Source organism: Pelodiscus sinensis, chromosome 1 (assembly GCF_049634645.1).
Source record: "Pelodiscus sinensis isolate JC-2024 chromosome 1, ASM4963464v1, whole genome shotgun sequence".
Taxonomy (NCBI): domain Eukaryota; kingdom Metazoa; phylum Chordata; order Testudines; family Trionychidae; genus Pelodiscus; species Pelodiscus sinensis.
The window spans coordinates 248,021,477-248,046,564 of record NC_134711.1 but is presented as its reverse complement, the minus strand read 5'-3'; the positions used below and the strand labels follow the sequence as shown (position 1 = coordinate 248,046,564).

The window sequence follows — 25,088 nt, the reverse complement described above, 5'->3', positions numbered from 1 at the left end:
AATGTATCTCTTGTAAGTAGCCAATAATCATTTCAAAGGAAGTTCACTGCATATTCTCAGCCCAATTTAATATGATGATTGGGTTTTATTCCATTTTCTTTTGAACTAGTATTCCAGGTTTTCTTACCTCCACATTTTTCTTAAACCTTTTGACTTCCAAAATTTTACCCAAATATTTAAGCTGTCAAACTTCTAATGGTACCAAAACATGTGCTAATAGTCCAGGAAGGACATTTGCTCTTCTGAAGTTACATTTTGCTTTATTGACCAACTTGGAAAGTGAATTGCAAAGCCATCAGTGCTTGTTTACACTTATATTATGACTCCCCATACTAGTAAGAAAAAAAATCTGAATTAAAAATTACTTGTACATTAACATGTTACAAGTATTGTTTTTGACAAATGGAAATTTAAACTTTTCCATTAAATGAATGATATTCAAATATTGTCATTTTAAGAATGTTAATGCTTAAGGCAATAGTGTATTTAAAGAATAAAAAAAACATCTTGGTATATATTTTCCCCTTTGACTACTGCTGTTTTTATTGCCCAAGACATCTTAATTTCTCTTGTTCTTCTTGCTTTGTATTTCATAACAAAACAGTTTGCTGCTTGTTCTGCTCATAATGTGATGTATATGACTTTTTGAATGAAGAATACATGAATTTGTGATTTGAATGACTATGCATTGAATATTGTTAAGGTGGCGAACATTGAAAATTTTTGCTCAGCTATATTTGAGCATTAGGAAGTTTGAACAACAGAATCCTATTTTGCCAAGAGTATATTGTTGTTAGCCACCGAGTTTGCTGTACTGGTAAGTTTGTAAGTAGTATTATGTGGGAGATTTTAAAAGGCACAAAAGACCTAATTCATAAAGAAAGTCAAAGAGAGGGCAGCTCTTAACTACCCTTTTTGCTTTGAAAAACTACTTGTATGTCATCCCTCACGCCCCCACACTTACCCCCCCCCAAATCAAAGCTTGAAGATGGCTTAGGAGTTGATAAAGACTTCACCAAGCATAATTACGCTTTTCTGCTTTAATAATTGCCTTTCAGAAACTTGAGGTTTTCATGTGTGTTCCAATTTAATAGAAGAAAAAGGGAAACCAGACCCAAATTAAGTAATTCTGGAAAAGAGAATGTTAAAAGAAATAGAAATAGAAGCTGTTAATTTTGCAACTATTTAACCTTGTTTCCAGTATGTTATATCTTTAAATTAATGCTTTGTCATGTTTTGCTTTCATTTCAGGATCCCTACAAATCTTTCGGTCTGCCATCTATTGGCAGATTGTCTCAGTACCAAGAACCACTATGTGTGTCCAATGTAAGTGACTTAGGCTCTGATTTTCCCAGGTGCTTAGTCCCTCTGACAATCAGGACCTTAGTTTTTATCAGTTGTTAAAATTAATTTATGGAGTTAATACTGTTGTTGGTACTAATTTTAAAAAGATATAAAAATATCGTGCCAGCCATATGGGATTATAAAGATATAAAGTTTGGTTGGGTTTTGGAATATTTATATTTTCTTTTCCATAGTTTAATCCTTTCAAACAAATCTCCACATGAAAGTATGATGTAGAGCAAACAGCATAATCAGATGTTGAATTAACTCTTTAGCTGCTAAGTACTGAATATCCCATAGAGAAGCTGGATTACTATTGTTCAAATTTTCAGCCTTTAAAAAGCAAATATAGTTTTACACTAGAAGAAAAGTGTTTATTACACATTTTGATACCTAGTCTAACTATTCCCAATGATTGCTTAACAAACAGTTTTCTGCTGCATGAAAAGAACAGGGATGTCTTCTTTCTGTATAATCAAAGTAATAAGTAATAAATCCACCATGTCAGCTGGTGGAAGAATAAGACACTACCATCTGTGAATATGATTATTCAGTGTGATTACTTGCATGGAAAATAGTGAAAGATTATAGGAGGAATCCTAAATTTGGAGATGTTATTGGATATATGATTTATTTCACTTCTTAAATTGTTTTTGCCCATATGCTTTCTAAAGGGACCTGACCCTTTCTGTGCTTTAAGGCTTCATGCTGTGTTCAAAGCCTGAAAGCAGAAGAAAAAATTGTAAAGATTTAACAGGCATTATGTGACGTTAAATAGAAGATAAGAAAACAAGTATCATGGGATGTAGCTAAACATTTTTTTTAATGAAACAGAGTGTATTAAATAAGAATTTATAATGATTACTCTAGTGGTTGTTAGACAATTTTGCCATGTTGTAATAGCTAACAGGGTGTCAAACATTTTGCCCTTGCAAGTTTTTGCAATTTGCAATTTTCCAAACGTGAGACCTGTTGAAAGTACAAGTGATAATGGACAAACTATACCCCCTACAGTCTTTGTCCCACCAAATCTTTCTTCAATTAATGTTGCAGCAGGAGTTTTATGTAATAACATTTGCGCTTGTGAGCCATCCATAGAAAGAAAAAACAATTAAAATGCCTTAAATGTTCTGCTTACTGCTGTTATTTGCTTGTGTGAATGTTGCATGTCAGCTAAATGGACCACGGAACAGATAAAGTGATTGGGTGCAGGAGAGTGCACACCAAGCTTTGTCTATCATTATTGCTGGGAGCAATCAAATTGATGCCAGCAGGACAGTAGACGTGTTGACAGCTGTAATTATGTATCTCCATGGTGATCACTTTTGGCCTGTCATGGAGGCCCACAAGTCCCCTCCCTTGCAAGTATTTAATCAGATTGGGCTGTCACTTGTCAGGTAGACAGGGAGGGCTGGGATTTGTGCTTAGGGGGAGAGGTGAATTGAAAATGAAGGGTGGGAGATGGCTGATAGCTTCACGTGGCCCATCGTGGTACCGAAGAAAGAAATTTTAATTATTCTGGATGCTTCAGAGAAATGGTTTGAGGATCTCATACAGAGTAGCTTGGCTGTTTTCTTTCTGTTTACTCTCGTTGGCTTATTAAAAATAGCTGTTCTATTTTTATTTCACAAACCATATATTTGGTCTGTTCTTCTGTGGCAGCAAAAAATGTGCAACACTGGAGATTAATTTGTCTTCTGAGGATGTCACATAATTAAGAATAAAATTGATTTGACCGAAGAAGTTGAATATTCTACTGATGCTATTAGTATTTCAGCATTTCTTTTATAAATTCCTGTTTTCAAAAGGTAATAAGTTGTCAATTCTCTCTGAACTGAAATTTGGCATGGAAGGTATCAGGAGTGACATCTTACAAATATTATTTAAATGTGGCTGTTTTTCAAATTTAAATAAGGTAAGGGTATGTGAATAAGTGGACAGAAAGTAGAAAGGGGACTAGAAAAGTTAGGAAGATGGGGCCTTACGGAAATGTTTTTTTCTGTGGTCTAAGAATTCTAGATCGGGTTTGTTTTTATTTTATTTATAATATATATAAAAACTCTTTTGAAATTTACCAGTTGCAATTTCAGAATATGAGTTTTAGGGCTAGCAAGTACAAGGTACCTACAAAGAAATCATCAGTATCATCAAGATTGTGACAACAGAAACTTGTTACTCTTTTTTCACCTTGTAACAAGATGTGCTGCAGTTGGCATTAAGATTTGAAGAGTTCCAAAGCCGCTCTTCTCTAATGTGAATAACAATCCTTTCTTTAAAGGTTCCTATGTCGACAATCTGTGGGAGTAAGGCTCCCAACTCAGCCCAACAGAATTGGGCTAATGGGGCTTATGCTGGAGCTCTGAAAATAGTTGTGGAGTTAACACTTTGAAGTTGGGGCTGGAGTTTGGGCTCTGAAGCCTGAGGAGGGGAAGTAAATCTTTCTCTCTCTTAGATCCCAGTATTGCAATGAACTACGTATGGGTGTAACCCTGGTTGTTTAATTTAGTGGTATTCCATGCTGGCAACATGGTCTGCCAGCGCACTGTTTAGGTTTTCCTAGTACACTTAAGATTTAGTATAGTAATACACAATGGCACCTCAGTACTATACCACTGAAACTGTTTGGCCTATGAAAGGATCTTGAATTATATACTTCTTGTAATATTTTTTAAATGCTGAGAAAAGGAAAAACTTTTAAGTACACGTAATAGTAATAAGCATTACTCTCATCTGTCAATATAAACACACTAGAGCAAGGATCTTTGAAATAAAGATTTGTGCCACATCCAATTTTAATCGCTGTTGTGGTGTAGTTTAAATAAAAAGTATTTCCTTTCTGGCATGAGTTTGTCCTTTGTATTTCATTTTTCTGTATTTTTTATGAAGATTAAATTTTAGAGGGTATAAAAGATGTTATTATTTACAATGAGGCCCAAGGTGTATACAGTATATACAGTGGAAACATATTTTAGTGTGTTAAGCATGTAGTGGGGAGCTGGGATGTTCTAATTTATAATCCTGGTTCTCCCACTAACAGCCAGTCACAGCCAAGCATAAACAGTGGCTGCTCCCATTTATTTCAGGAGCAGTTCCATCTGCTTAAAAGGTTCAGAAAAGGTCAACAAAAATGATTAGGGATTTGGAACTGGTCCCATATGAAAAGAGATTAAAAGACTTGGGCTTTTCAGTTTAGAAAAGAGGAGACTACTAGAGAATATGATAGAGGTCTATAAAATCATGACTGGTATGGAAAAAGTGACTAAGGAAAGGTTATTTACTTATTCCCACAATGTAAGAACTAGGGGTCACCAAATGAAATTAATCGGCAGCAGGTTTAAAACAAATAAAAGGAAGTTTTTCTTCACCCAGCGCACAGTCAACCTCTGGAACTCCTTGTCAGAGGACGTTGTGAAGACCAGGACTTTAACAGGGTTCAGAAAAGAGCTAGATAGATTCATGGAGGTTAGGTCTATCAATGACTATTAGTCAGGATGGGTAGGAATGGTGTCCCTGGCCTCTCTTTGTTTGAAAATGGATGACAGCAGAGGGATCACATGATGATTACCTGTTGTGTTCCCTCCCTGTAGGGCATCTGGTATTGGCGACTGTTGGTACATAGGATACTGGACTAGATGGACCATTAGTCTGACCCAGGATGGCTGTTCTTATGTTCTTATGCTTATTTCACATCTGAATTTGTACCTTCTTTATATGTTTTCTCATTGTAAAATTGAGATAATATTTGTATACTTCACAGAGGTGTTGTAAGCATTGTTTATCTGATGTGCGTGTGGTGCTTTGGAACTGAAAAGTGTTATATAAATGCCATGTATTATTAGAATTTGTACACAGGTACAAGAGCAATCAATCACATTATATATATGTTTGTATGTGTATGTATTGTGCAGGAGCAATATTCTGTCTATGGGATGAGTCTTGACTGGCAGTGTGTGTGTGTGTGTGTGTGTGTGTGTGTGTGTGTGTGTGTGTGTGCGTGCGCGCGTGAATATATTCACTAAACTGTAAAATGGGGATAACAATGTCATCCTCCTCACAGTTCTGTTATAGGGCTAACTAATTGCTTATAAAACATCTTTCTTTCTTATAATGAAGGTGTCGTTGAACTGTAAATACAAATATATTAGGCATGTATTAATATTCAGTTAAAGTGTTTAACAAAGAAAATAATATTATTTCACCCATGCCACGATATAGTTCTCATTGAGGGAAGAGCTACTAGAATATCTTTTAGGTCATTTGGATAATAAACTCATCATCCTGCCCTCGTGTGGTTTCTGTAGGCAAGAGATTCTACAGTTAGTCCCTTGGTGACTGCCTAAATTAAAATATTAAGGTCTAAAAGTCATTTATGTTGACCTTTTGCTGCCTTGCTGCAATCAGATGAACTGCTGTTTATTAGAAACATTCTTTTCCACAGGTGAAGATTAAAGTGAGTTTCTAGGTCCCACTTGCCACTCCCTTTACAATGTAAAGGTATCAAAGCCCTGGTGTTTCAGCAACTTCAGTCAGATCCTTCTCTTCTTAAGATCCCTGGAATGCATTTATCAGTGTTAAATTACTTTGATTAGTAGGGTTTTTTTCAGTTCTTTAGATTTCAAAGTTCAACAGCAACAATTTAATAAATATTTATTTTCCAGAAATTGCTCATTTTTAAAGTTTTATATGGCTAACCTCAGTGCCACACTGATGAAATCAAACTGAGAGATGAAAACAAGAATCAGCAATATACTAACTGACTTGTTGGCTGGTTAACAGCAATCAGTTTCTTCAAAAGAATTTTTTGAACTTGTGCTATTTTTTTCCAATGAAAATTGTGGAATCAGAGCTTTAATTGGGGCTGTGTCCTTACAAAGCAAAGCCATGGAAAAAGCTGTGTAAACATTAAACCCCCAGAGGAACAGCAGCAACAGAAAAAAAGTGCTTTATAGTCGAGAGGGTGAGGCTGAAAAGGAAAGTGTTACAGACATGAAAGCTACAGGACTAGTATTCCTATAGAGCTGATAAGCAGAGCTCCAAAGTTCCTGCTGAATGAGCCTTAGTTGTGTCCCCAGTAGAGCCCTCAGAAAGGCAATAGTGGGACACCAGGGATGTGATTACATACGTATGTAGAAAGTATGCGCTTACAAGGGGCATCTTTCATGCCAGGTGTCAGTTGGAGGAATAATTACAAACGTATTTTATTACAGTAATTAAGTTAGCGTTGATTGCATTGAGAGTACAGGTTTGGAGTTGTATAAACCACTATAAATTGATAGTTATCAAAAATTAAATCTGTTTGCTTTAGATTTTACAAGAAAAAAGTGAGTTTGACTAACAGTGTAAGTGTGCATTCATGTGTATTTTGGGTTAATTTTTCCCCCAAAGGAGAGAGTGATTCTTAAGTATTTTTCTCACAAGGGGGAAGTGGAAGGAGATTTTCTAGTACTTTGTGAAACACTATTTTACCTTCTTATAAAATGTGTAAAAGTTTCAAAGTACAAGATGTACATCTTCCGTGAGGTCAAAACTTAGTGTTTGTTCCACTGTGAAAATCTCTTTTCTCTGTCTTTTTTTTTATTTTTTATTTTTGAAGGTGCGTGTTGACAGTGGAATACAGGAAGGAAGTGATATTAGCATCTATTATGATCCTATGATCTCAAAAGTGAGTTGATTTTTATATGTTCTAATATATATACATACTAGCGGAGTTACCCGTCATTGCTCGGGGAAGTGAAGGAACACAATTTAGAAAAACAGTAGTCCATAATAATTTTTTGAATGGTAGAAAAGTTGCACTGAGTTCTATAGGGATTAAAAAAATATATAAAAAAAGTATAAAACAACCAATTTTACATGTTATCATCAAAAACTTTATTGTAAACTATATTTTTTGTTTCATTATTCTTAACAAATATGTACAAATTTTTTCCGCTTCCAAGTCTTGAACACACAACATAGAGTTGTCCATGTGAAAAGCAAGATGTCTGCAAATCAATTCCAACTACTTTAAGTGACTTTCCTTGCGCTTTGTCAGTATACGTTGTTGAAATATAAGTTGACAGATGATATAACTGAGTTGAGGAGTCTGAAGAGAGGGAAGGGGAAGGGCGCAGCACGCCTGCCGCCGGCGCCCAAACCTACCCTCCGCTTCCTTGTCCCTCCGCCGGCTTTAGTGAGTGACTGGCCCCGCCGCTTCCCCTGGAAAACCGCTTCCCCTAGGAAGCCGCTTCTCCCCACACTGCCAAGTTCTGTGCAGCCCCAGGGAGAGGCGTCGGTCTCTCATCTCTTCCCTCCCACAGTCCCTTAAAACCTTTTCCTCGATGACAGGTTATCTCTCCACCGGCCTTAGTGAGCAAATGTCCCTGCGGCTTCCCCTGGGAAGCCACTTCTCCCCGCACTGCCAAGCTCCGTGCAACCCTGGAGAGAGGCGTCGGTCTCTCATCTCTTCCCTCCCACAGTACCTTAAAACCTTCTCCTGGATAATAGGTTATCCCATGCAAAGTTTGGTTGCAGTAGTTCTTATAGTGTCCAAGTTATTAGCACACAAACATTCTCCTTTATATATTAGATGTATATTTAAAAAATACTAGTTTTTAGATATAACATTTTTAAATGTAGAGATGTTTTTAGTAATGAATCAATATTTCAGAGCTGCTAGATGTACTATGGATAAAGGAAACATGAACAAGATAAGAGGCTATATTGAAAACAAAGCTTAATATGGAAGAAAATGTACTAATATGTCTGATCTCACAGAAATTAATTTACAATTTTCCTTCCTTTTTTTGTTCTTGCTGTGTTTTCTGATTCCTACAAGCATTTTAGTTTAAGAAATTCTGAATTAAAATACAAGAAAACAAAATCTTAAGAAATGTGGAAATTAAAAAACAAGAATTAGCAACCTTTAATCAAAACATTTTTTTTGTGGCTCCAAGAAGAACAGGGAGCCAGATAATGACATGCTTAAATCATGCCAGAGGGCTGAGAGGCCTGTATTGTTTTGGGGAAGGGCTCTAGTAGACAGATAGTGATTTGTGCCAAATGTTTCTGTTAATGGAAAACTTATACATATGATCTGTGAAGGTTTTTTTAGTAACATAATTTAGAAAAAAATCTTGAATTTCTATAGCTAACATAAATACCTTTGTTTTTAGCTAATTACATATGGGTCTGATAGAACTGAAGCATTGCAAAGAATGGAAGAAGCTCTGGACAATTATGTAATTCGAGGTAACTACAGAAATTTGGGTTCCTATGGTGGTAGGCTGGCATCTATTTCAAGAAAACAGCTTGAAAATGTAGTAATTAGCAAATTGAGTAAAGTTCCTGCTTATTAAGTGCAAATTAAACCAAGAAAAGCTTGTGTTAATTAATCTGAGAAGATACATCAAATCTAAAGAGACTTCATTTTTTCCTGCAGCATTTTTAGTTGAAACTCTAATTAGTTAAATAATTTAATTAAATGACTTTCAAAAACCGATAAGAGCTCTTGCAAACTCATGGTAGATCCTGCATTTATTCTTCATTTGTCCTGTGAAATTAAAAGGCAAGTATTTTGTAAGAAGTAATCATTCATAGTACTTTAGTATATTTATTGTATTGCTATAATACCCAGGCTCACCAACAGAGGGTGGAAAATGGGGCAGTTTCTCCGGTAACCATTTATTCAAAAGGGCCCAAGGCTCCCCCTACTGCAGGAATGTTGGTGGTGGCCAGAACCCCAGGTCCTTTAAATCTCACCAGAGAGCTGCACGGTGCGCTCTTGGTGGCTCTGAGGGCTGGATGCCTCAGCACTGATCCTTCTGGGAGCATGGAACTTTCTGCGTCCCCCTCCCCCACACCTTGCCTAGCTGCCTGGCGGCCCCCCGATAGTTCTACAAGCCTGTGTGATGTGGCTTTTTCACTCTAAGGGGTGTTGTTAGCACTGTGGCAATGCTGTATCATATGCTGTCACGTTACTGGATCTTGAGGGGAGCAGCCAGATCACTGCTGCACCCATAGGTCGGGGTGTTGGCCCCAGAAAATGGTATAAAAGGGGGCCATGTGGGGTGCTGAATAGAAGCTTATTATCTGATAATCCTATGTAAGCTATTTATGTGGTTGTATAATGTCTGTGTGTTTAGTTAGGAATCTGTAGTCTGTGTGGATACTGAATATTTCTTTGCATGTGGTTGAGCATTGGGCAGAGCCCGGGCCTGTGGACATGCTAATTAGCGAGGCTCTGTGGGACAATGGCACTCAATGGGCTAAGGACACACCTAAAGCATGAGGGCGGACACCTAAGAGCTGCCAGCAGAGAGAGGCTGAGGACCAGGTGATCTCCTGCAGCCAAGAAGAGGCCAGGAAGGAGGTATAAAGAGGCCATGTGGTCGACACCATCTTGGTTCTCAGCTCAGCACTTCATCCCAGAGGCAGCAATGCAGGGATCGAAGAGCCGGAAAGACCTGTGAACCCATCCTGATCCTAGGATGTGCAACAAGAACTTTTAAACCAGCAGCTGTGACATCTCTGCTAGAGCCTGCATCGAGAACTGGGAGATTCGGTGCATGTGTAACGTACTATTCCTTTAGCGACCTTACTCTCATGCTTTTCTTTATTGTAATAATAAACCTTGCTAAAGGCCCAGCGTGATTTGTGGGTAAGGTCCAGAGGGTAAATTGACCAGGGATCTGTGGCTGGTTTCTCGGAAGCGGACAGAACTTGTTCAGGGTAGGTGGGATTGGGTGGTAGGACCCCCCACCTGTGTATGAGGCCCGGGGCCATCTGGGGCACGGATAGTGCTGGTGTGTCGGAGGGGTTTTGCTCGTGAGGCTTCAGGCAGGCTGCTGAAGTGCTCTGTGGGACTGGTTTGTGGCCTGTGTGGAGAGGTCGCCAGTCTGGGGGCTGTAAGGAGCCCCGGATTTGAACAATTCGCCCTGAGCGGACGCCCTCGGCTGTGCCCAGACACGGCCCGGTCCATCACATATGTGTTTGGACAATATTTAGAACTCTAGGTGCTGGCAGTATCTGTTTTAGCTGTCTTTCCTAGCCCAACTCTTTATGGAACATGGATGATTCTCCCATGATAGATCTTGACTCTTTCTCCCCCCTCCCCCTCTAATATCTGGAGAAGGTCTTTATTTTTCCTCTGAACTCAAAGGAGAACACTGGAAGAAATGCTGTGTTGGAGAGAATTTTGTTCCACTTTCCAACCTCTGAAGACCCCCGGGGAGGCAATGTAGGGCTATCAAGGCTTAGGTTACCTCTTTGGGGGTGTGGTGGAGAAGGTGTTCTTCATTCCCTTCCAACCTGAGGTCCAGGGATAAAGGAGTAATAGCTGGAAGATATATATTTTTCATCTCATCTCTCCTGGTATCTGAACAGGATAGCACCAGGAGTTGCGAGGTGTGGGGCTGGGATTATACAGATCTTCTCTCAGCCAAGTAGCAGAGAGTTAGAGAAGTGGAAATGCCTGGCTCATCACCTAGGCAATGCTAGGTGTATGGCTGTAGACTGTGAGCCAGGGTTTACTGCTTTCAGTAGTATATGAAGGGTGCATCTACACTGCACCTGTAGCTCAAAATAAGATGCGTATCTTATTTTGAGTATATTTCAAAATAGACAGCTATTCTGACCAGTCCCTTAATCCTTGTGGAACGAGGTTTACCAGGACATCAGAATAGCAAGCCTGTTATTTGGATTGCATTTCAAAATAACAAGCATGCTGTTAGGACACGGAAAATGTCTAGGTGTACCCTAAGAGATTGGGAGAAAGTATTTACTAACTTAAAAAAGAATTGTCTCAATGAAAAACATGAACTGCATTTATATGGCAGATTCGGGGCTATAACATGCTACTGATTTGAAAAAAGAGTTTTCTGAAACAAATGATACAATATGGCCTTTTCTATTTGATACATTCGTATCATGTTTGGACAAGCTGGAAAATAATAATGTAAAATGTGGGTTACTGCCTCGACAGATTTTAAATACCTTTTATTAAAAAAGCAAAGAGAATGGCAACATTGCAATTTGAAACATGTTTGCATTTGTATATTTTGTTGTACTCTTTGCAATAATTGATAATTAATATAGGTTTAATCTACAATCTTATGTTCTCCCCCTTTATTCTGCAGTAGTTATTATACAGTCTTATTCATATCACAGTCTCTTCTAACTTCCTGCACATTTGAAGTAGAAAGAGAAAATTGTTTTCCATGCATAGAGATGGAAAGGATCAAGTTTCCTTAAGCACAAAAAGGAAGCTTACAAAAAGTGGAAACTTGGACAAATGACCAGGGAGGGGTTTAAATGTATAGCTCGAGAATGCCGGGGGGTTATCAGGAAGGCGAAAGCGCAAATGGAATTGCGACTGGCTAAGAATGTGAAGGATAACAAGAAAGGTTTCTACAGGCATGGTAACAAGAAGAAGCTGATCAGAGAGGGTGTGCGGCCCCTACTGGATGAAGGAGGTAACCTAGTGACAGATGATGTGGGGAAAGCTGAAGTACTCAATGCTTTCTTTGCCTCTATATTCATGGACAAGGTGGGCTCCCGGACTAATGCGCTAAGTGACGCAAGAGGGGATGAAGATGAACAGCCCTTGTTGGGTAAAGAACAGGTTAGGAACTATTTAGAAAAGCTAAATGTACACAAATCCATGGGTCCGGACTTAATGCATCCGAGGGTACTGAGGGAGCTGGCAAATGTCATTGAGGAGACTTTGGCCATTATCTTTGAAAAGTCATGGAGATCGGGAGAAATCCTGGATGACTGGAAAAAGGCAAATGTAGTGCCCATCTTCAAAAAAGGGAAGAAGGATGATCCAGGGAAGAATAGGCCGGTCAGTCTTACCTCGGTTCCTGGAAAAATCATGGAAGGGATCCTTAAGGAATCCATTTTGAGGCACTTGGATGAGAGGAAAGTGATTAGGAATAGTCAGCGTGGATTCACAAAGGGCAAGTCGTGCCTGACCAATCTGATTAGCTTCTATGATGAGGTAACTGGCTCTGTGGACGTGGGAAAGTCAGTGGATGTGATATACCTTGACTTTAGCAAGGCTTTTGATACGGTCTCCCACAATATTCTTGGCAGCAAGTTAAGGGAATGTGGATTGGATAAATGGACGGTAAGATGGATAGAAAGATGGTTAGAAGGCCGGGCCCAGCGTGTAGTGATCAACGGCTCAATGTCAGGATGGCGGTCGGTTTCTAGCGGAGTGCCCCAAGGTTCGGTTCTAAGACTGGTTTTGTTCAATATCTTTATTAATGACCTGGATGAGGGGATGGATTGCACCCTCAGCAAGTTTGCGGATGACACTAAGCTGGGGGGAGAGGTAGATATGCTTGAGGCCAGAGATAGGGTCCAGAATGACTTAGACAAATTGAAGGATTGACCACAAGAAATCTGATGAGGTTCAACAAGGACAAGTGCAGAGTCCTGCACTTGGGACAGAAGAATCCCAAGCATAGTTACAAGCTGGGGACCAACCAGTGAAGTAGTAGTTCTGCAGAAAAGGACCTGGGGATTACAGTGGATGAGAAGCTGGATATGAGTCAACAGTGTGCCCTTGTAGCCAAGAAGGCTAATAGCATATTAGGTTGCATTAAGAGGAGCATTGCCAGCAGATGCAGAGATGTCATTATTCCCCTTTATTCGGCTTTGGTGAGGCCACATCTGGAGTATTGTGTCCAGTTCTGGGCCCCCCCACTACAAAAGGGATGTGGACATATTGGAGAGGGTCCAGCGGAGGGCAACCAAAATGATTAGGGGGCTGGAGCATATGACTTATGAGGAGAGGCTGAGGGAGTTGGGTCTGTTTAGTCTGTAGAAGTGAAGAATGAGGGGGGATTTTATAGCAGCCTTCAACTTCCTGAAGGGAGGTTCCAAAGAGGATGGATAGAGGCTGTTCTCAGTAGTGACAGATGGCAGAACAAGGAGCAGTGGTCTCAAGTTGTGGTGGGAGAGGTCCAGGTTGGATATTAGGAAAAACTATTTCACCAGGAGGGTAGTGAAGTACTAGAATGGGTTACCTACGGAAGTAGTGGAGTCTCCATCCCTAACTGTGTTTAAGTCTCGGCCTGACAAAGCCCTGGCCGGGTTGATTTAGTTGGGATTGGTCCTGCCTAGAACAGGGGGCTGGACTTGATGACCTTCTGAGGTCTCTTCCAGCTCTTTGGTTCTATGATTCTATGATGATTCTGTATTTATATGAACTAAGCACAATAAAATTTTTAAGTCTCAGGTTTGGAAATTATAAGAATGAGTATATTTCAGCTGTGCTCAGATATTAAGAGACAAGAGTAGCATTTTTATGATTTATACAGGAAAAGGGGACTATAAATTAAAATTAACCAAAGAGCGGAAAAGTCTCACTTGTTTCCTCATTGTAGGAAGGAAATAGAATTTATTTTAGTTTTGAGATTGTCTAGTTCCGAAGGGTACTGGATGGTTTGACATGGCATTTGAAAGTATTGTATTTGTGGTAGTTGGGTTAAACCGCATATGCATGGATGAACTTTGGGTTTGTCTACATAGTGCTGCAGCGTGCTCTCTAGGGAGTATGATTTGTAGAGTGCTGTAATGTGTTATGTTCTAAGTTGTCGTAGGACATACCCCATGGGAATGGGGTAGGTTTAGGGGATAAAATAAAGAAAGAACAAGCTAAAAATCACCTAGAAAAGTTAGATGTCTGCAAGTCACCAGGGCCTGATGAAATGCATCCCAGAATACTCAAGGAGTTGACAGAGGAGGTATCCGAGCCTTTAGCTATCATCTTTGAAAAATCATGAAAGACAGGAGAGATTCCAGAAGACTGGAAAAGGGCAAATATAGTGCCCCATCTATGAAAAGGGAAATAAGAACAACCCAGGAAGCTACAGACCAGTCAGTTTAACTTCTGTGCCGGGAAGGATAATGGAGCAAGTAATTAATGAATTCATCTGCAAACACCTGGAAGGTAACAAGGTAATAGGTAACAGCCAGCATGGATTTGTAAAGAACAAATTATGTTAGACCAATTTGATAACTTTCTTTGATAGGATAACAAGTCTTGTGGATAAGGGAGAAGCAGTGGATGTGTATATTTAGACTAGTAAGGCATTTGATACGGTCTTGCATGATATTCTAATTGATAAACTCGGCAAGTAAAACTTAGATGGGGTACTGTAAAGAGGGTGCATAACTGGCTGGATAACCATTCTCAGAGAGTAGTTATTAACAGTTCACAATCCTGCTGGAAGAGCATAAGATGTGGGGTTCTGCAGGAGTCTGTTTTGGGACCAGTTCTGCTCAATATCTTCATCAATGATTTAGCTGATGGCATAGACAGTACACTTATTAGGTTTACAGATGATACGAAGCTGGGAGGGGTTGCAAGTGCTTTGGAGGATAGGGTCGTAATTCAAAATGATCTGGACAAATTAAAGAAATGGTCTGAGGTAAACAGGATGAAGTTTAATACAGACAAATGCAAAGTACTCCACTTAGGAATGAACAATCCGTTTCACACATACAGAATGGGAAGTGACTAGGAAGGAGAACTGCAGAAAGGGATTTAGGGTCATAGTAGACCACAAGGTAAATATGAGTCAACAGTGTGATGCTGTTGCACATAAAACAAACATGATTCTGGGATGCATTAAGAGGAGTGTTGTGAGCAAGACACGCGAAGTCATTCTTTTGCTCTACTCTGTGCTGATTAGGCCTCAGTTGGAGTATGGTGTCCAGTTCCGGGCACCACATTTCAAGAAAGATGTGGAGAAATTGGAGACGGTTCAGAGAAGAGCAGCAAGAATGATTAAAGGTCTAGAGAACATGAGCTATAAAGGAAGACTGAAAGAATTGGGCTTGTTTAGTTTGGAAAGGGGACATGATAGTGGTTTTCAGGTATCTAAAAGGGTGTCACAAGGAGGAGGGAGAAAAATATGTTTTCTTTGGCCTCTGAAGATAGGACAAAAAGAAATGGGCATTCAGCAAGAGAGGTTTAGGTTGGACATTAGGAAAAACTTCTTAACTGTCAGGATGGTTAAATACTGGAATAAGTTTCCATGGGAGGTTGTGGAATCTCCATTTTTTGAGATATTTAAGAGCAGGTTAAATAGACATCTATCAGGGATTGTCTAGATGGTACTGAGTCCTGCCATGAGGGTAGGGGACTGGACTCAATGACTTCTCGAAGTCCCTTCCAGTTTAAGGGTTCTATGTTTCTATGATTGTCTGTGTGGACCCTCCTGGTATAAACTAATGCAATCTTGTTTCAAACATAAATACATTAATGTACTGCTATGTCCTTTTTAGTTCTTTGAGTAGTATCCCTATGGACATCAGTGATGCCTACTGTAAGTGGTACAATAAAAAATATGTTCTGTATAGGGAAACAATTTCTTTTTTCACCCTCTTCCAAACTCCATTGTCATGGATGTGGTAATCCATGGGGTTGTTAGCATCAAATGAGATCTACCCCCTGTGAAAGTGATTGGAAATGATTGGACCTCTTTGGGAGGAAAGCAAATTCCTTGGCTATGCTAGTTACAAATAGCTAATCATCAAACCTTAATAATAAATATGACCTGAATATTATATGAAATGTAAGAGTTTTATTGATCAACTTCCAGAGTTACAGCATGTCCCTAAAGCAGTCCATTCAGCTATTAAAGATCTTCCCTTTAAAGGCACTAATCTCTTTGTGGAGAAGATGGATGGCTTTCTCCAGGCCCTTGAAAATTCCACTCTTTGTTTATTAGCAATCTGTACACCCAACATAGTGCTTTTATGAACCTCACAGAAAAAAAATCTAGGTTCCTCAGAAGTAAACCATCAGTTCACATCTTTCCACACTGCAACCATCCACTTTCAAGTACCGATTTTGATGTGTTGATAGAACTGTGCTAGATTTGACCAGCATCTCCAGTCCTGTTTGGTTATTGTCTTGCTATGTTCCGCAGAACCTGAGCATGCATAGTATCAGACTGATGGATTTTGGAAATTGTTCACAAAGTGTATTCCATTTACTTTACTTCCTTCTCCTGTTCACAACACTTTCTCTATCCCTTTTCAGGGACCCTTCTCGCGAGACTTTACTAAGACAAGAAATAGATCACCTCCCCCAGTTAGGAGTAGTAGAACTAGTACCTCAATATCTACAAGGCAAAGCTTTTTACTCTTGTAATTTCCTAATATCCAAGAGGAAGAGAGTTTGGAGACTCATACTAGATATATAGCACTCAAGAAGTTTGTTATAGTTCAAAAATTTGAGATGGTCACTTTAGCAAGAAAATGGGAGAAGTGGGTTGTGTCCATGAAAGCTCATGATATTATCTATATTTTTGTTAGTTTCTTAGATGATTCAGGACCATTCGTAATTTTTTCAGTTATAGATTAACATAGTTACCCTTCTGGGACTCTAGCAATAATTATTCCAGCATTGGAACATGGAGATGGGTTTTCAGCTCATCATCTTCAGGATACCTGTTCCATGAGATTTACCCTAGGACAAGAACATTGACAATACAAAGTACTCTACAGAGTTCCAGGAGTGTTTTCTGGGGTTATCTCAATAGTGTCTGCTCATTTATGTTCCATGGAGATCATGATTAATCTCTACCTGGACAATTGTTTCCTCAGAGCCCACTCCTTCAGACTTGCTGGGTTACCAAAACCAAGATAAACTTGTTCATGCAACTGAACCTGTTAATCAATGCCCAGAAATTAACCCTGACTTCAGTGCAGTGCCTGGAATTCATAAGAGCCATCCTAAACTCATTACAGGCCAGAGAATTCCTATCTCAGCTCAGGTTCCTCATTTTGCCCACGCTCACGAACACTGTTCAAAACAGCTCCCAAATATCAGTCAGATATATTAACTCTGAAGGTGCATGGCAGTGAGAATAGCAGTGGTATAACATACTTAACTTCACCTATGATGTTTCCAAATGTAGTTCAGTTCAGCTTCCAGACCAAACAGAGACAGGCTACATAAGCCAGTCACTGTCCACCAAGATAAAGATATTCCTGGATTAGTGAAGAGAATGGGCAAATGTTTGCAAAGGGATCCCCTGTTCTTGTTCTGATCACCGATGTATTTCTCATACAATGAGATGCCTGTCTAAAGGACTTTAAAACACAAGGCAAGCAGTCATCCATGGTGATGTTCTTTCACATCAGCCTTCTCAAGCTCAGGACATTCAGGAATGCCTGCTCCCATTTCCTCGTGCAGATTAAGGAAACCTACATGAGAGTCCTAACAGATAACATACCATATATGTACTTCCTAAATAGACAAGGAGGAGCCCGTTCACTATCCCTCCATGCAGAAGCAGTAAGGCTTTGGAACTAGTGCATCTCCCATGACATAGTATTGGTGTCTTACATTCCATGCACACACAACTTAATATCAGATAGTCTGTCACAAGTTCCCACAAGGGATGTGAATGGGCAACCAACCAGTTAACTGACACTCAGGAGCAGCCCAAAATGCTGTGGGATCCTGCTTAATTGGTTAACTGGTTAAATGGGATTTTACATCTCTAGTTACTCTACTATCACAAATAGGAGAGAAACCCAGGAGTATTCCATGACCTATTCAGATCCTGGGGGACTCCCATCACAGAACTGTTCATTATTCACCTGAGCAAGAAATGTCTATGCCACTGATCCAGAGCTGGGATGAGGTAACTTTTTCTGTGTGATGCTCTTCTTCCCTGGATGAGAATTTTCTCTGTGCTTTTTCTCCATTTTCCCTACTACTGAAAACCCAATTGAAAATAAAAAGCAAAGGAGCACATATCACGATGATTGCTCCCTCTTTGCTGAGACAGACTTGATACCCTTACAACTCATGATGTGCACACTAATCTGTCACCAATCTACTCCATACTTTCTCTTGTAGTGCAAAGGTTACATTCTGCATCCAAACCTGAGGAATCTTAACCTAAAGGCTTAGCTCCTTTGTGATTCCAATGCATAGAAAGCCAGTGCTTGAAAGAGGTACAGAGATATTACAGCAATCACAAAGTCCTCAAGTGCCCTATTTACTTGGAAAAATGGGTGCGCTTCCCAAGAAATCTCTCTGTCATCTGTGATTCTTCTAAAGACCCTAAAATATATACTGACTCTGAAAAAGTTGGGACTATCTCTGTTTTCTAAGGATCCATCTAGCATCTATAACAGCTTTTCACTGACAAGTAGAAGGATACCTTGTGCTATCACACCCATCCACTGATTCCTTAGGGTCATTGTAAACCGTTTTTCCAAAGCCCTAACTTCCCGTCCCTACATGGGATATTGAAAGACCTGAGCAGACCTCTCTTTAAACCCTATAACCACTTGTTCCTTATACAGGGGGTCCCCGACTTGTGACATGACCCATTCCTGGGGAAGCGTCGCAAGTTGGGAGCGTCATAACTTGAGCCCTCATTTATTTATGATAGGCATTGTGCGCTGAAGATGTAAGTCGGGGATTTTCATCCCCTTCTGCATTTACAAAAATGGTTGTAAGTGCAGAGGTCGGAACTCGGGCTATCACATGTCGGGGGCCTCCTGTATACCTGGCAGTGAAAACAACCTTCTTGGCAGCAATGTCTCCTTTAGACTAGGAGAATAGTGGTTCTGATGGCACATACCTCTCCATAGTATTATTTTTGGGACAAGATTATAACTCAGGCTACACCCAAAACTCAGCGCTATGATAACCTCTCTTTGCCACTTGAAAGAAGTGATTCACCATCTGACTTTTTACCCACAGCCTCACCATGACAACAGAGAAGCTATATGACATGCACTGGATAACAGAAGAACTGTGGCTTTTTACCTGGATAGAATAAATTTTTTCAGGAAGTCCCCAATGGTTTTTCCTCTTTATTGCAGAAAGATCCAAGGGTTTAGCAATTTTAGCCCAGAGACCTTCCAAGTGAGTCTTGCTTTATATCAGACATTGTTATCAAGTTTGTAATTGATCCCTCTAGTTGCCATTCATGCACACTTCAGAAGGACTGTATTCTCATCCATTGCATTCCTCTGTCCCTTGCATCCCTCTGTCCCTATCTCACAGATCTATAGAGGAGAGATAGGGTCATCAGTCCACACTTTGGCAGAACACTGCAATTGCTGGGGACTCCACCTCTATGGTACTTTCATTTGTAACAGAACTAACCCTGAAGACCTGATGGTCCAAAAGGGGTACTGCTCAGGAGTCACCTACAATGGAGCACCTACGGGAACACTACTCCAAGGAGTTGTTTTTCTGGCTCGTCAAGATGTGTGTCCTTATGGGTTCTCCACAACCCATCCTCCTCCCCTCTGTTTCATAGTTCTTATCAATGTCTTTGTGGTAGAGAAAGAACTGAGGGGGATAGCTGTGCACAATTGCTAGTCTTCTGCAGTTCTCCAATCAGCAGTACAAGGATGCAAGTGCACCCATAGCAAAGCACCTGTAGGAACATCTTGAAGAACCATTGTTACTTCACATGGTAATTATTTCGTCATTGGGTCGTTAGATTGTAATATGTTAGTTCTCTACCACTTACAACCTTTTACTTCTCACTGCTTTACTGTATAAACAAGCCGTCTGGAGATAAATCTTGGTCCAAATGCTGTCAATAGAAAAAAAACTCCCAGCGACTTCAGATGGGACTGGTATTTGGCCTACTGTAGCAAATTGTTTATTCTCTCATACTGTGTTCAGAAAATTATTTTAAAGTAAAACAACAAAAATGTAGTACTTGGGGTTTTTGGATGATTTGATTACTTCACTTTATATTAATGATGCATAATGTTATAAATGACAGAATGTAATGCTCATGTGAGTCGGTGTTTAGTGTGAACCAATATAGCACAGCATGGTGTCATGATAGTGAACAATAAATTTAGGGTTTAAATGGAAATCAGGTATGTTTGCATTCAGTACTTACTGTTCACATAGCTAGTGCATAATCTGAAATGGAACCACTAGGCAGAAATAAAGGATATACTATAAAGCAAGTGGTATGTATTAGCTGCTGAAAATCCTTGTTTGCAAGTCTACCCAAATCATCTTCAGTAGCGTTGCAAAGATTTAATAGACTCAAACTGATTTTTTTAACCTACATGTATATCTGTTGTGACAGACCCTGCCCCATGCCTTATTAAATTGACTTATGAATATAAATATGCATAACTCAGAGATGCTTTGGACAAAATACCTCATGTAACTTATTGATTTTAATGTTACAGTCTTCTGCATCTGTATGTCTTATTTTGGTGCATGTAGCATTCTTGTATGTAAAGTTAGAAATATGAAGTATGAGATTATAATTTTAATTGTGCTCCAGAAGTCTTGGGGCGATGAACTTAACAACTTATAGACTGCCTTGTTTGTCCATTTAGTCCAAGTAGTGATTTGCTCCTAGGAAGAAGTTTAACTTCTGGGCCAGGAAAGATAATGGAGCAAGTAATTAAGGAATTCATCTGTAAACATCTGGAAGATCAGGTGATAGGTAACAGCCAGCATGGATTTGTAAAGAACAAATCATGTCAGACCAATCTGATAGCTTTCTTTGATAGAATAACAAGTCTTGTGGATAAGGGAGAAGCAGTGGACATGGTATATTTAGACTTTAGCAAAGCATTTGATACAGTCTTGCATGACCATCTTATTAATAAACTAGGGAATTGCAACCTAGATGGGGCTACTATAAGGTGGGTGCATAACTGGCTGGTCAACCATTCTGAGAGTAGTTATTAATGGTTCATAGTCATGCTGGAAGGGCATAACAAGTGGGGTTCCGCAGAGGTCTGTTTTGGGACTGGTTATGCTCAATATCTTCATCTGTGATTTAGCTGATGGCATAGAGAGTACACTCATTAAGTTCACAGATGATACCAAGTTGGGAGGGGTTGCAAGTGCTTTAGAGGATAAGGTCATAATTCAGAATGATCTGGACAAACTGGAGAAATGGTCTGAGGTAAATAGGATGAAGTTGAATAAGGACAAATGGAAATGCAAAGTACTCTACTTAGGAAGGAACAATCAATTTCTCACATACATAATAGGAAGTGGCTGTCTAGAAAGGAGTACTGCAGAAAGGAATCTAGTTGTCATAGTGGACCACAAGCTGTGAGTCAACAGTGTGACACTTTTTTGCAAAAAAAAAAAAAAAAAAAAAAGGCAAGCAAACATGATGAGATGCGTTAAGAGGAGTGTTGTGAGCAAGGCACGAGAAGTCCTTCTTCCTCTCTACTCTGCAATGATTAGGCCTCAGTTGAAGTATGGTGTCCAGTTCTGGGCATCACAATTCAAGAAATTGGAGGTCTAGAAATGAGCAACAAAAATGATGAAAGGCCTAGAAAACATGAGCTATGAGGGAATACTGAAGGAATTGGGCTTGTTTAGTTTAGAAAAGAGAAGTCAGAAAGGGGACATGATAGCGGTTTTCAAATATCTAAAAGGTATTGCAAGGAAGTGGGAGGAAAAATTGTCTTTATGGCCTCTGATGATAGGACAAGAAGCAAGGGGCTTAAATTGCAGAAAGGGAGATTTAGGTTGGCTATTAGGAAAAACTTGCTAACTGTCAGAGTGATTAAGCACTGGAATAAATTGCCTTTGGAGGTTATGGAATCTCCATCACTAGGGATATTTAAGAGCAGATTGGTTAAACTTCTATCAGGGATGATCTAGGCAGTGTTTGGTGCTGCTGTGAGGGCAGGGGCCTGGACTAGGGATGTTAAATATTGGTTAATTGAATAGTCAAGTAACCTCAAGAATTCTTATCAGTTAGTCGACTATATTATAGTTCCCAGAGGTGGGGCCGGCAGCCATTGCACTCCAGTCTCGCTCCTGAGGATCCCCCTGCCACTCCACTCGAGCTCCCCTTGAGGATCATCTCCCGCCTGTCACCCTGTGCTGCTGCCTCTAATAAAGAGACAACCGTGTGGAGTGGCAGCAGCCCCGGTGCAGGTTGGGTCTGAGCTCCCAGGCCTAGTACGAGCCAAAACTGAGTTTGGCTGCCTTCTCACCTGGCTCCTAATACACTTTAAATGCGGAGCAGCAGCAGGGGTAGATCTTGGACCCATTTCAAGCCAGGACTGACTGCTGGCCAGCCTGTTAAAAATTTACTGGAAGGTGGGGGGGGGGGGAGAGGGGGAAGGAGGGAGGGAATATGTGTAGTCTATAGCTTTTGCTTATTGGTTAATTTATTACGCTATTACATCCCTAGACTGGACTTAATGATCTCTTGAGGTCCCTTCCAGTTCAAGAATTCTATGATTCTGATATTGGACTATACCATGTTGTACTGGGATACCAGTTTCAACTGGTAATTTTCCATGGAAGGGAGGTATGTAGAACAAAAGATGGTCTTTTCAGCTTGGAAAAGTGGTGACTAAGGGGGAATGTGATAGAGATGTCTGAATGGCAACAACCTGGTGCCAATTAAACCCTTTTACCTATTTTAGTATGTTAATTCACATGTCTATCACTACTTTTCCTAAAGCCTTATTTAGTAATATTAAGAAAAAGTCTAAGTTGGAAGCGTTGTCTTTGGCTTCTGGGCAGCAAGGACAACTGAAAACCCAAGTCAGAATAAAAAATAATTTTTGACTTGAAGGCTTGCCTGAAATTAAGGATGTAAATAGTCATTTAAAAAAGTAACCATTTTTAGCAGTTACATGCTTTGCCAGTTCTGCAGCATCAAGCTTAAATCAGCTTTATACTGCAGAGTTTGTAGTGAAGCCTCCCTTGCCTGGTTCCCAGGTAAGTGGCTTCTCTGTGGCAAGGGCTGCCAGCCCCGGGGAGCCAGTGTGTAACCTGTGGCAGGGAGGCAAGGCTGGGCCCAACACGGACCCACAGTCTCTGTGGTTGACGAGAACTGATAAGCATTACCCATTTAGGGTGATGCTTGCCAGTTAGCTGGTTAACCTTTCACATCCCTACCTGAAATAAGAACAGTTTTTAGGATACATTTGCAGTAAATTTTAGTGTTGCAATAAGTTTTAGTGTTACAACCACTTAAATCCTACTGTTTGTACTTAATAAAAACAGTTTTGTTTACTGTTAAGCCAAGTATAAATAATTGTTACCTGTGTGGAAGAGTCATTGTGCATATCCTCCTTTCGTTGATAAAGGGAGCTTGCCTAAATGAGCTTTCACTGTGTAAAACTCTTATATAGAGAAAGATGGATTTATTTAGGTATGGATCTCATTTGGGTGTTGGTTTCCTGGGTGCTGTGCCCTAGAACTGCATCCTCCCAGATCTGAAGTGGTTCAGTGTCTGCATTTCTTTTCAGGGGAGGTGGTTACTCCAGCTCTGTGCCTTGTCTGGGGAGACTAGAGAATTTGGTCCAGCTGGACAGGTGGTGGGGAGCACCAGAGAGAGTAAGAAGGCAAGTGTCAGTGGCACAGTCAGCACACAGGGGAACAGTTCCAACAGGTCTTCTGTGACCTTCCCCCATCACATCTATAACCCAGAAAATGCCAGGACATTTATATTTCTGCGTGACATGTAAACAATCACACCCAAACTGTCTGTAATAAACCAGGTCAAGTGCCAGACCACTTTGATGATGACTGTCAATGAATTGCTAACCTCTGTGTAAAATTCACTAAATGAAACATGACCAAACCTAACTATGTAGTAGCAGTTTCTGAATTCAAGTTTATAGGGTTTTTTTTCTGGCCTCTCCCTTCTTTACAGCTTTACTCAGTTCTCATAAGAACAGGTAGGAAAAAAGCAGAACAAAGGGGAACTGTTCAGTTTTATTTATCATAGTATGATAAGAAAAACCATCACTGTGGATAGTTCTCTGAAAACATCTGGTCAATATGCAATTGCAATAAAAAAACTTAACAGAATGCTAGTCATCATTAGGAAAGTGATAGATAATAAGACAAAATATCATATTGTCTCTATATAAAGCCATGTTATGCCCTTGAATGCCACATATAGATGTTGTGCTCCATCTCAAAAAAGATATATGGAAATTGAAAAAGGTACAGAAAAAGGCAACAAAAATGATCAAGGTATGGAACATTCCTCATAGGAGGAAAGATTAGTAAAATAGTCTTTTCAGCTTGGAAAAGTGGTGTCAAAATGGGAATGTGATAGATGTCTGAATGACAACAACCTGGTGCCAATTACACCCTTTTTTCTATTTTAATATGTTAATTCACATGTTTAGAACTACTTTTCCTAAAGCCTTATTTAGTAATGTTAACTCCCATAAAATAAATATTAATAAGCAAATAAGTAAGCAAACTATTTACAAAATTTCTAATTAAATCAACACATTCCTATGCTACAAACTAACAGGTTACAGAGATTACAAGGAATTTGACCCAGAAGATATGTTATGCAGAACTAATGAGGATAAGCAAGAGACATAACAAAATAGAGCAACTCCACACTTACTATTTTTCCAAGGATGCAAAATTGAAGGGAAAGAGCATGTCCAAGGGTAGTGCCTGCTGTGGCTGAAATCCTTACCACCATCCCACACCCGTATTCATTTTACATAGCCCAACAGTAACTGGTTATTCCGGTTTTTGATCTGAGGAAGTGGGTCTGGCCCACGAAAGCTCATCATCTGATAAACCATTTTGTTAGTCTTTAAGGGTATGTCTACACTACCCCCCTAGTTCGAACTAGGGGGGGTAATGTAGTCATATGGAGTTGCAAATGAAGCCCGGGATTTGAATTTCCCGGGCTTCATTTGCATGAAGCCGGCCGGCGCCATTTTTAAATGCCGGCTAGTTCAGACTCTGTGCCGCGCGGCTACACGCGGCACGGACTAGC

The 25,088-nt window shown here is 39.9% G+C and overlaps 1 protein-coding gene across 3 annotated transcripts in view; it reads left to right on the top strand.

Annotated features, from left to right (window-relative positions):
• Nucleotides 1–25,088, top strand: part of PCCA (propionyl-CoA carboxylase subunit alpha) — a 476,944-nt gene that overhangs the window by 207,550 nt on the left and 244,306 nt on the right. For all 3 annotated transcript variants that reach the window (XM_075918750.1, XM_075918752.1, XM_075918751.1), the window contains 3 exons: nt 1,252–1,326; nt 6,938–7,006; nt 8,499–8,574. In XM_075918750.1, the coding sequence (XP_075774865.1) occupies nt 1,252–1,326; nt 6,938–7,006; nt 8,499–8,574 (220 nt within the window). The remainder of the gene's footprint in view (nt 1–1,251; nt 1,327–6,937; nt 7,007–8,498; nt 8,575–25,088) is intronic.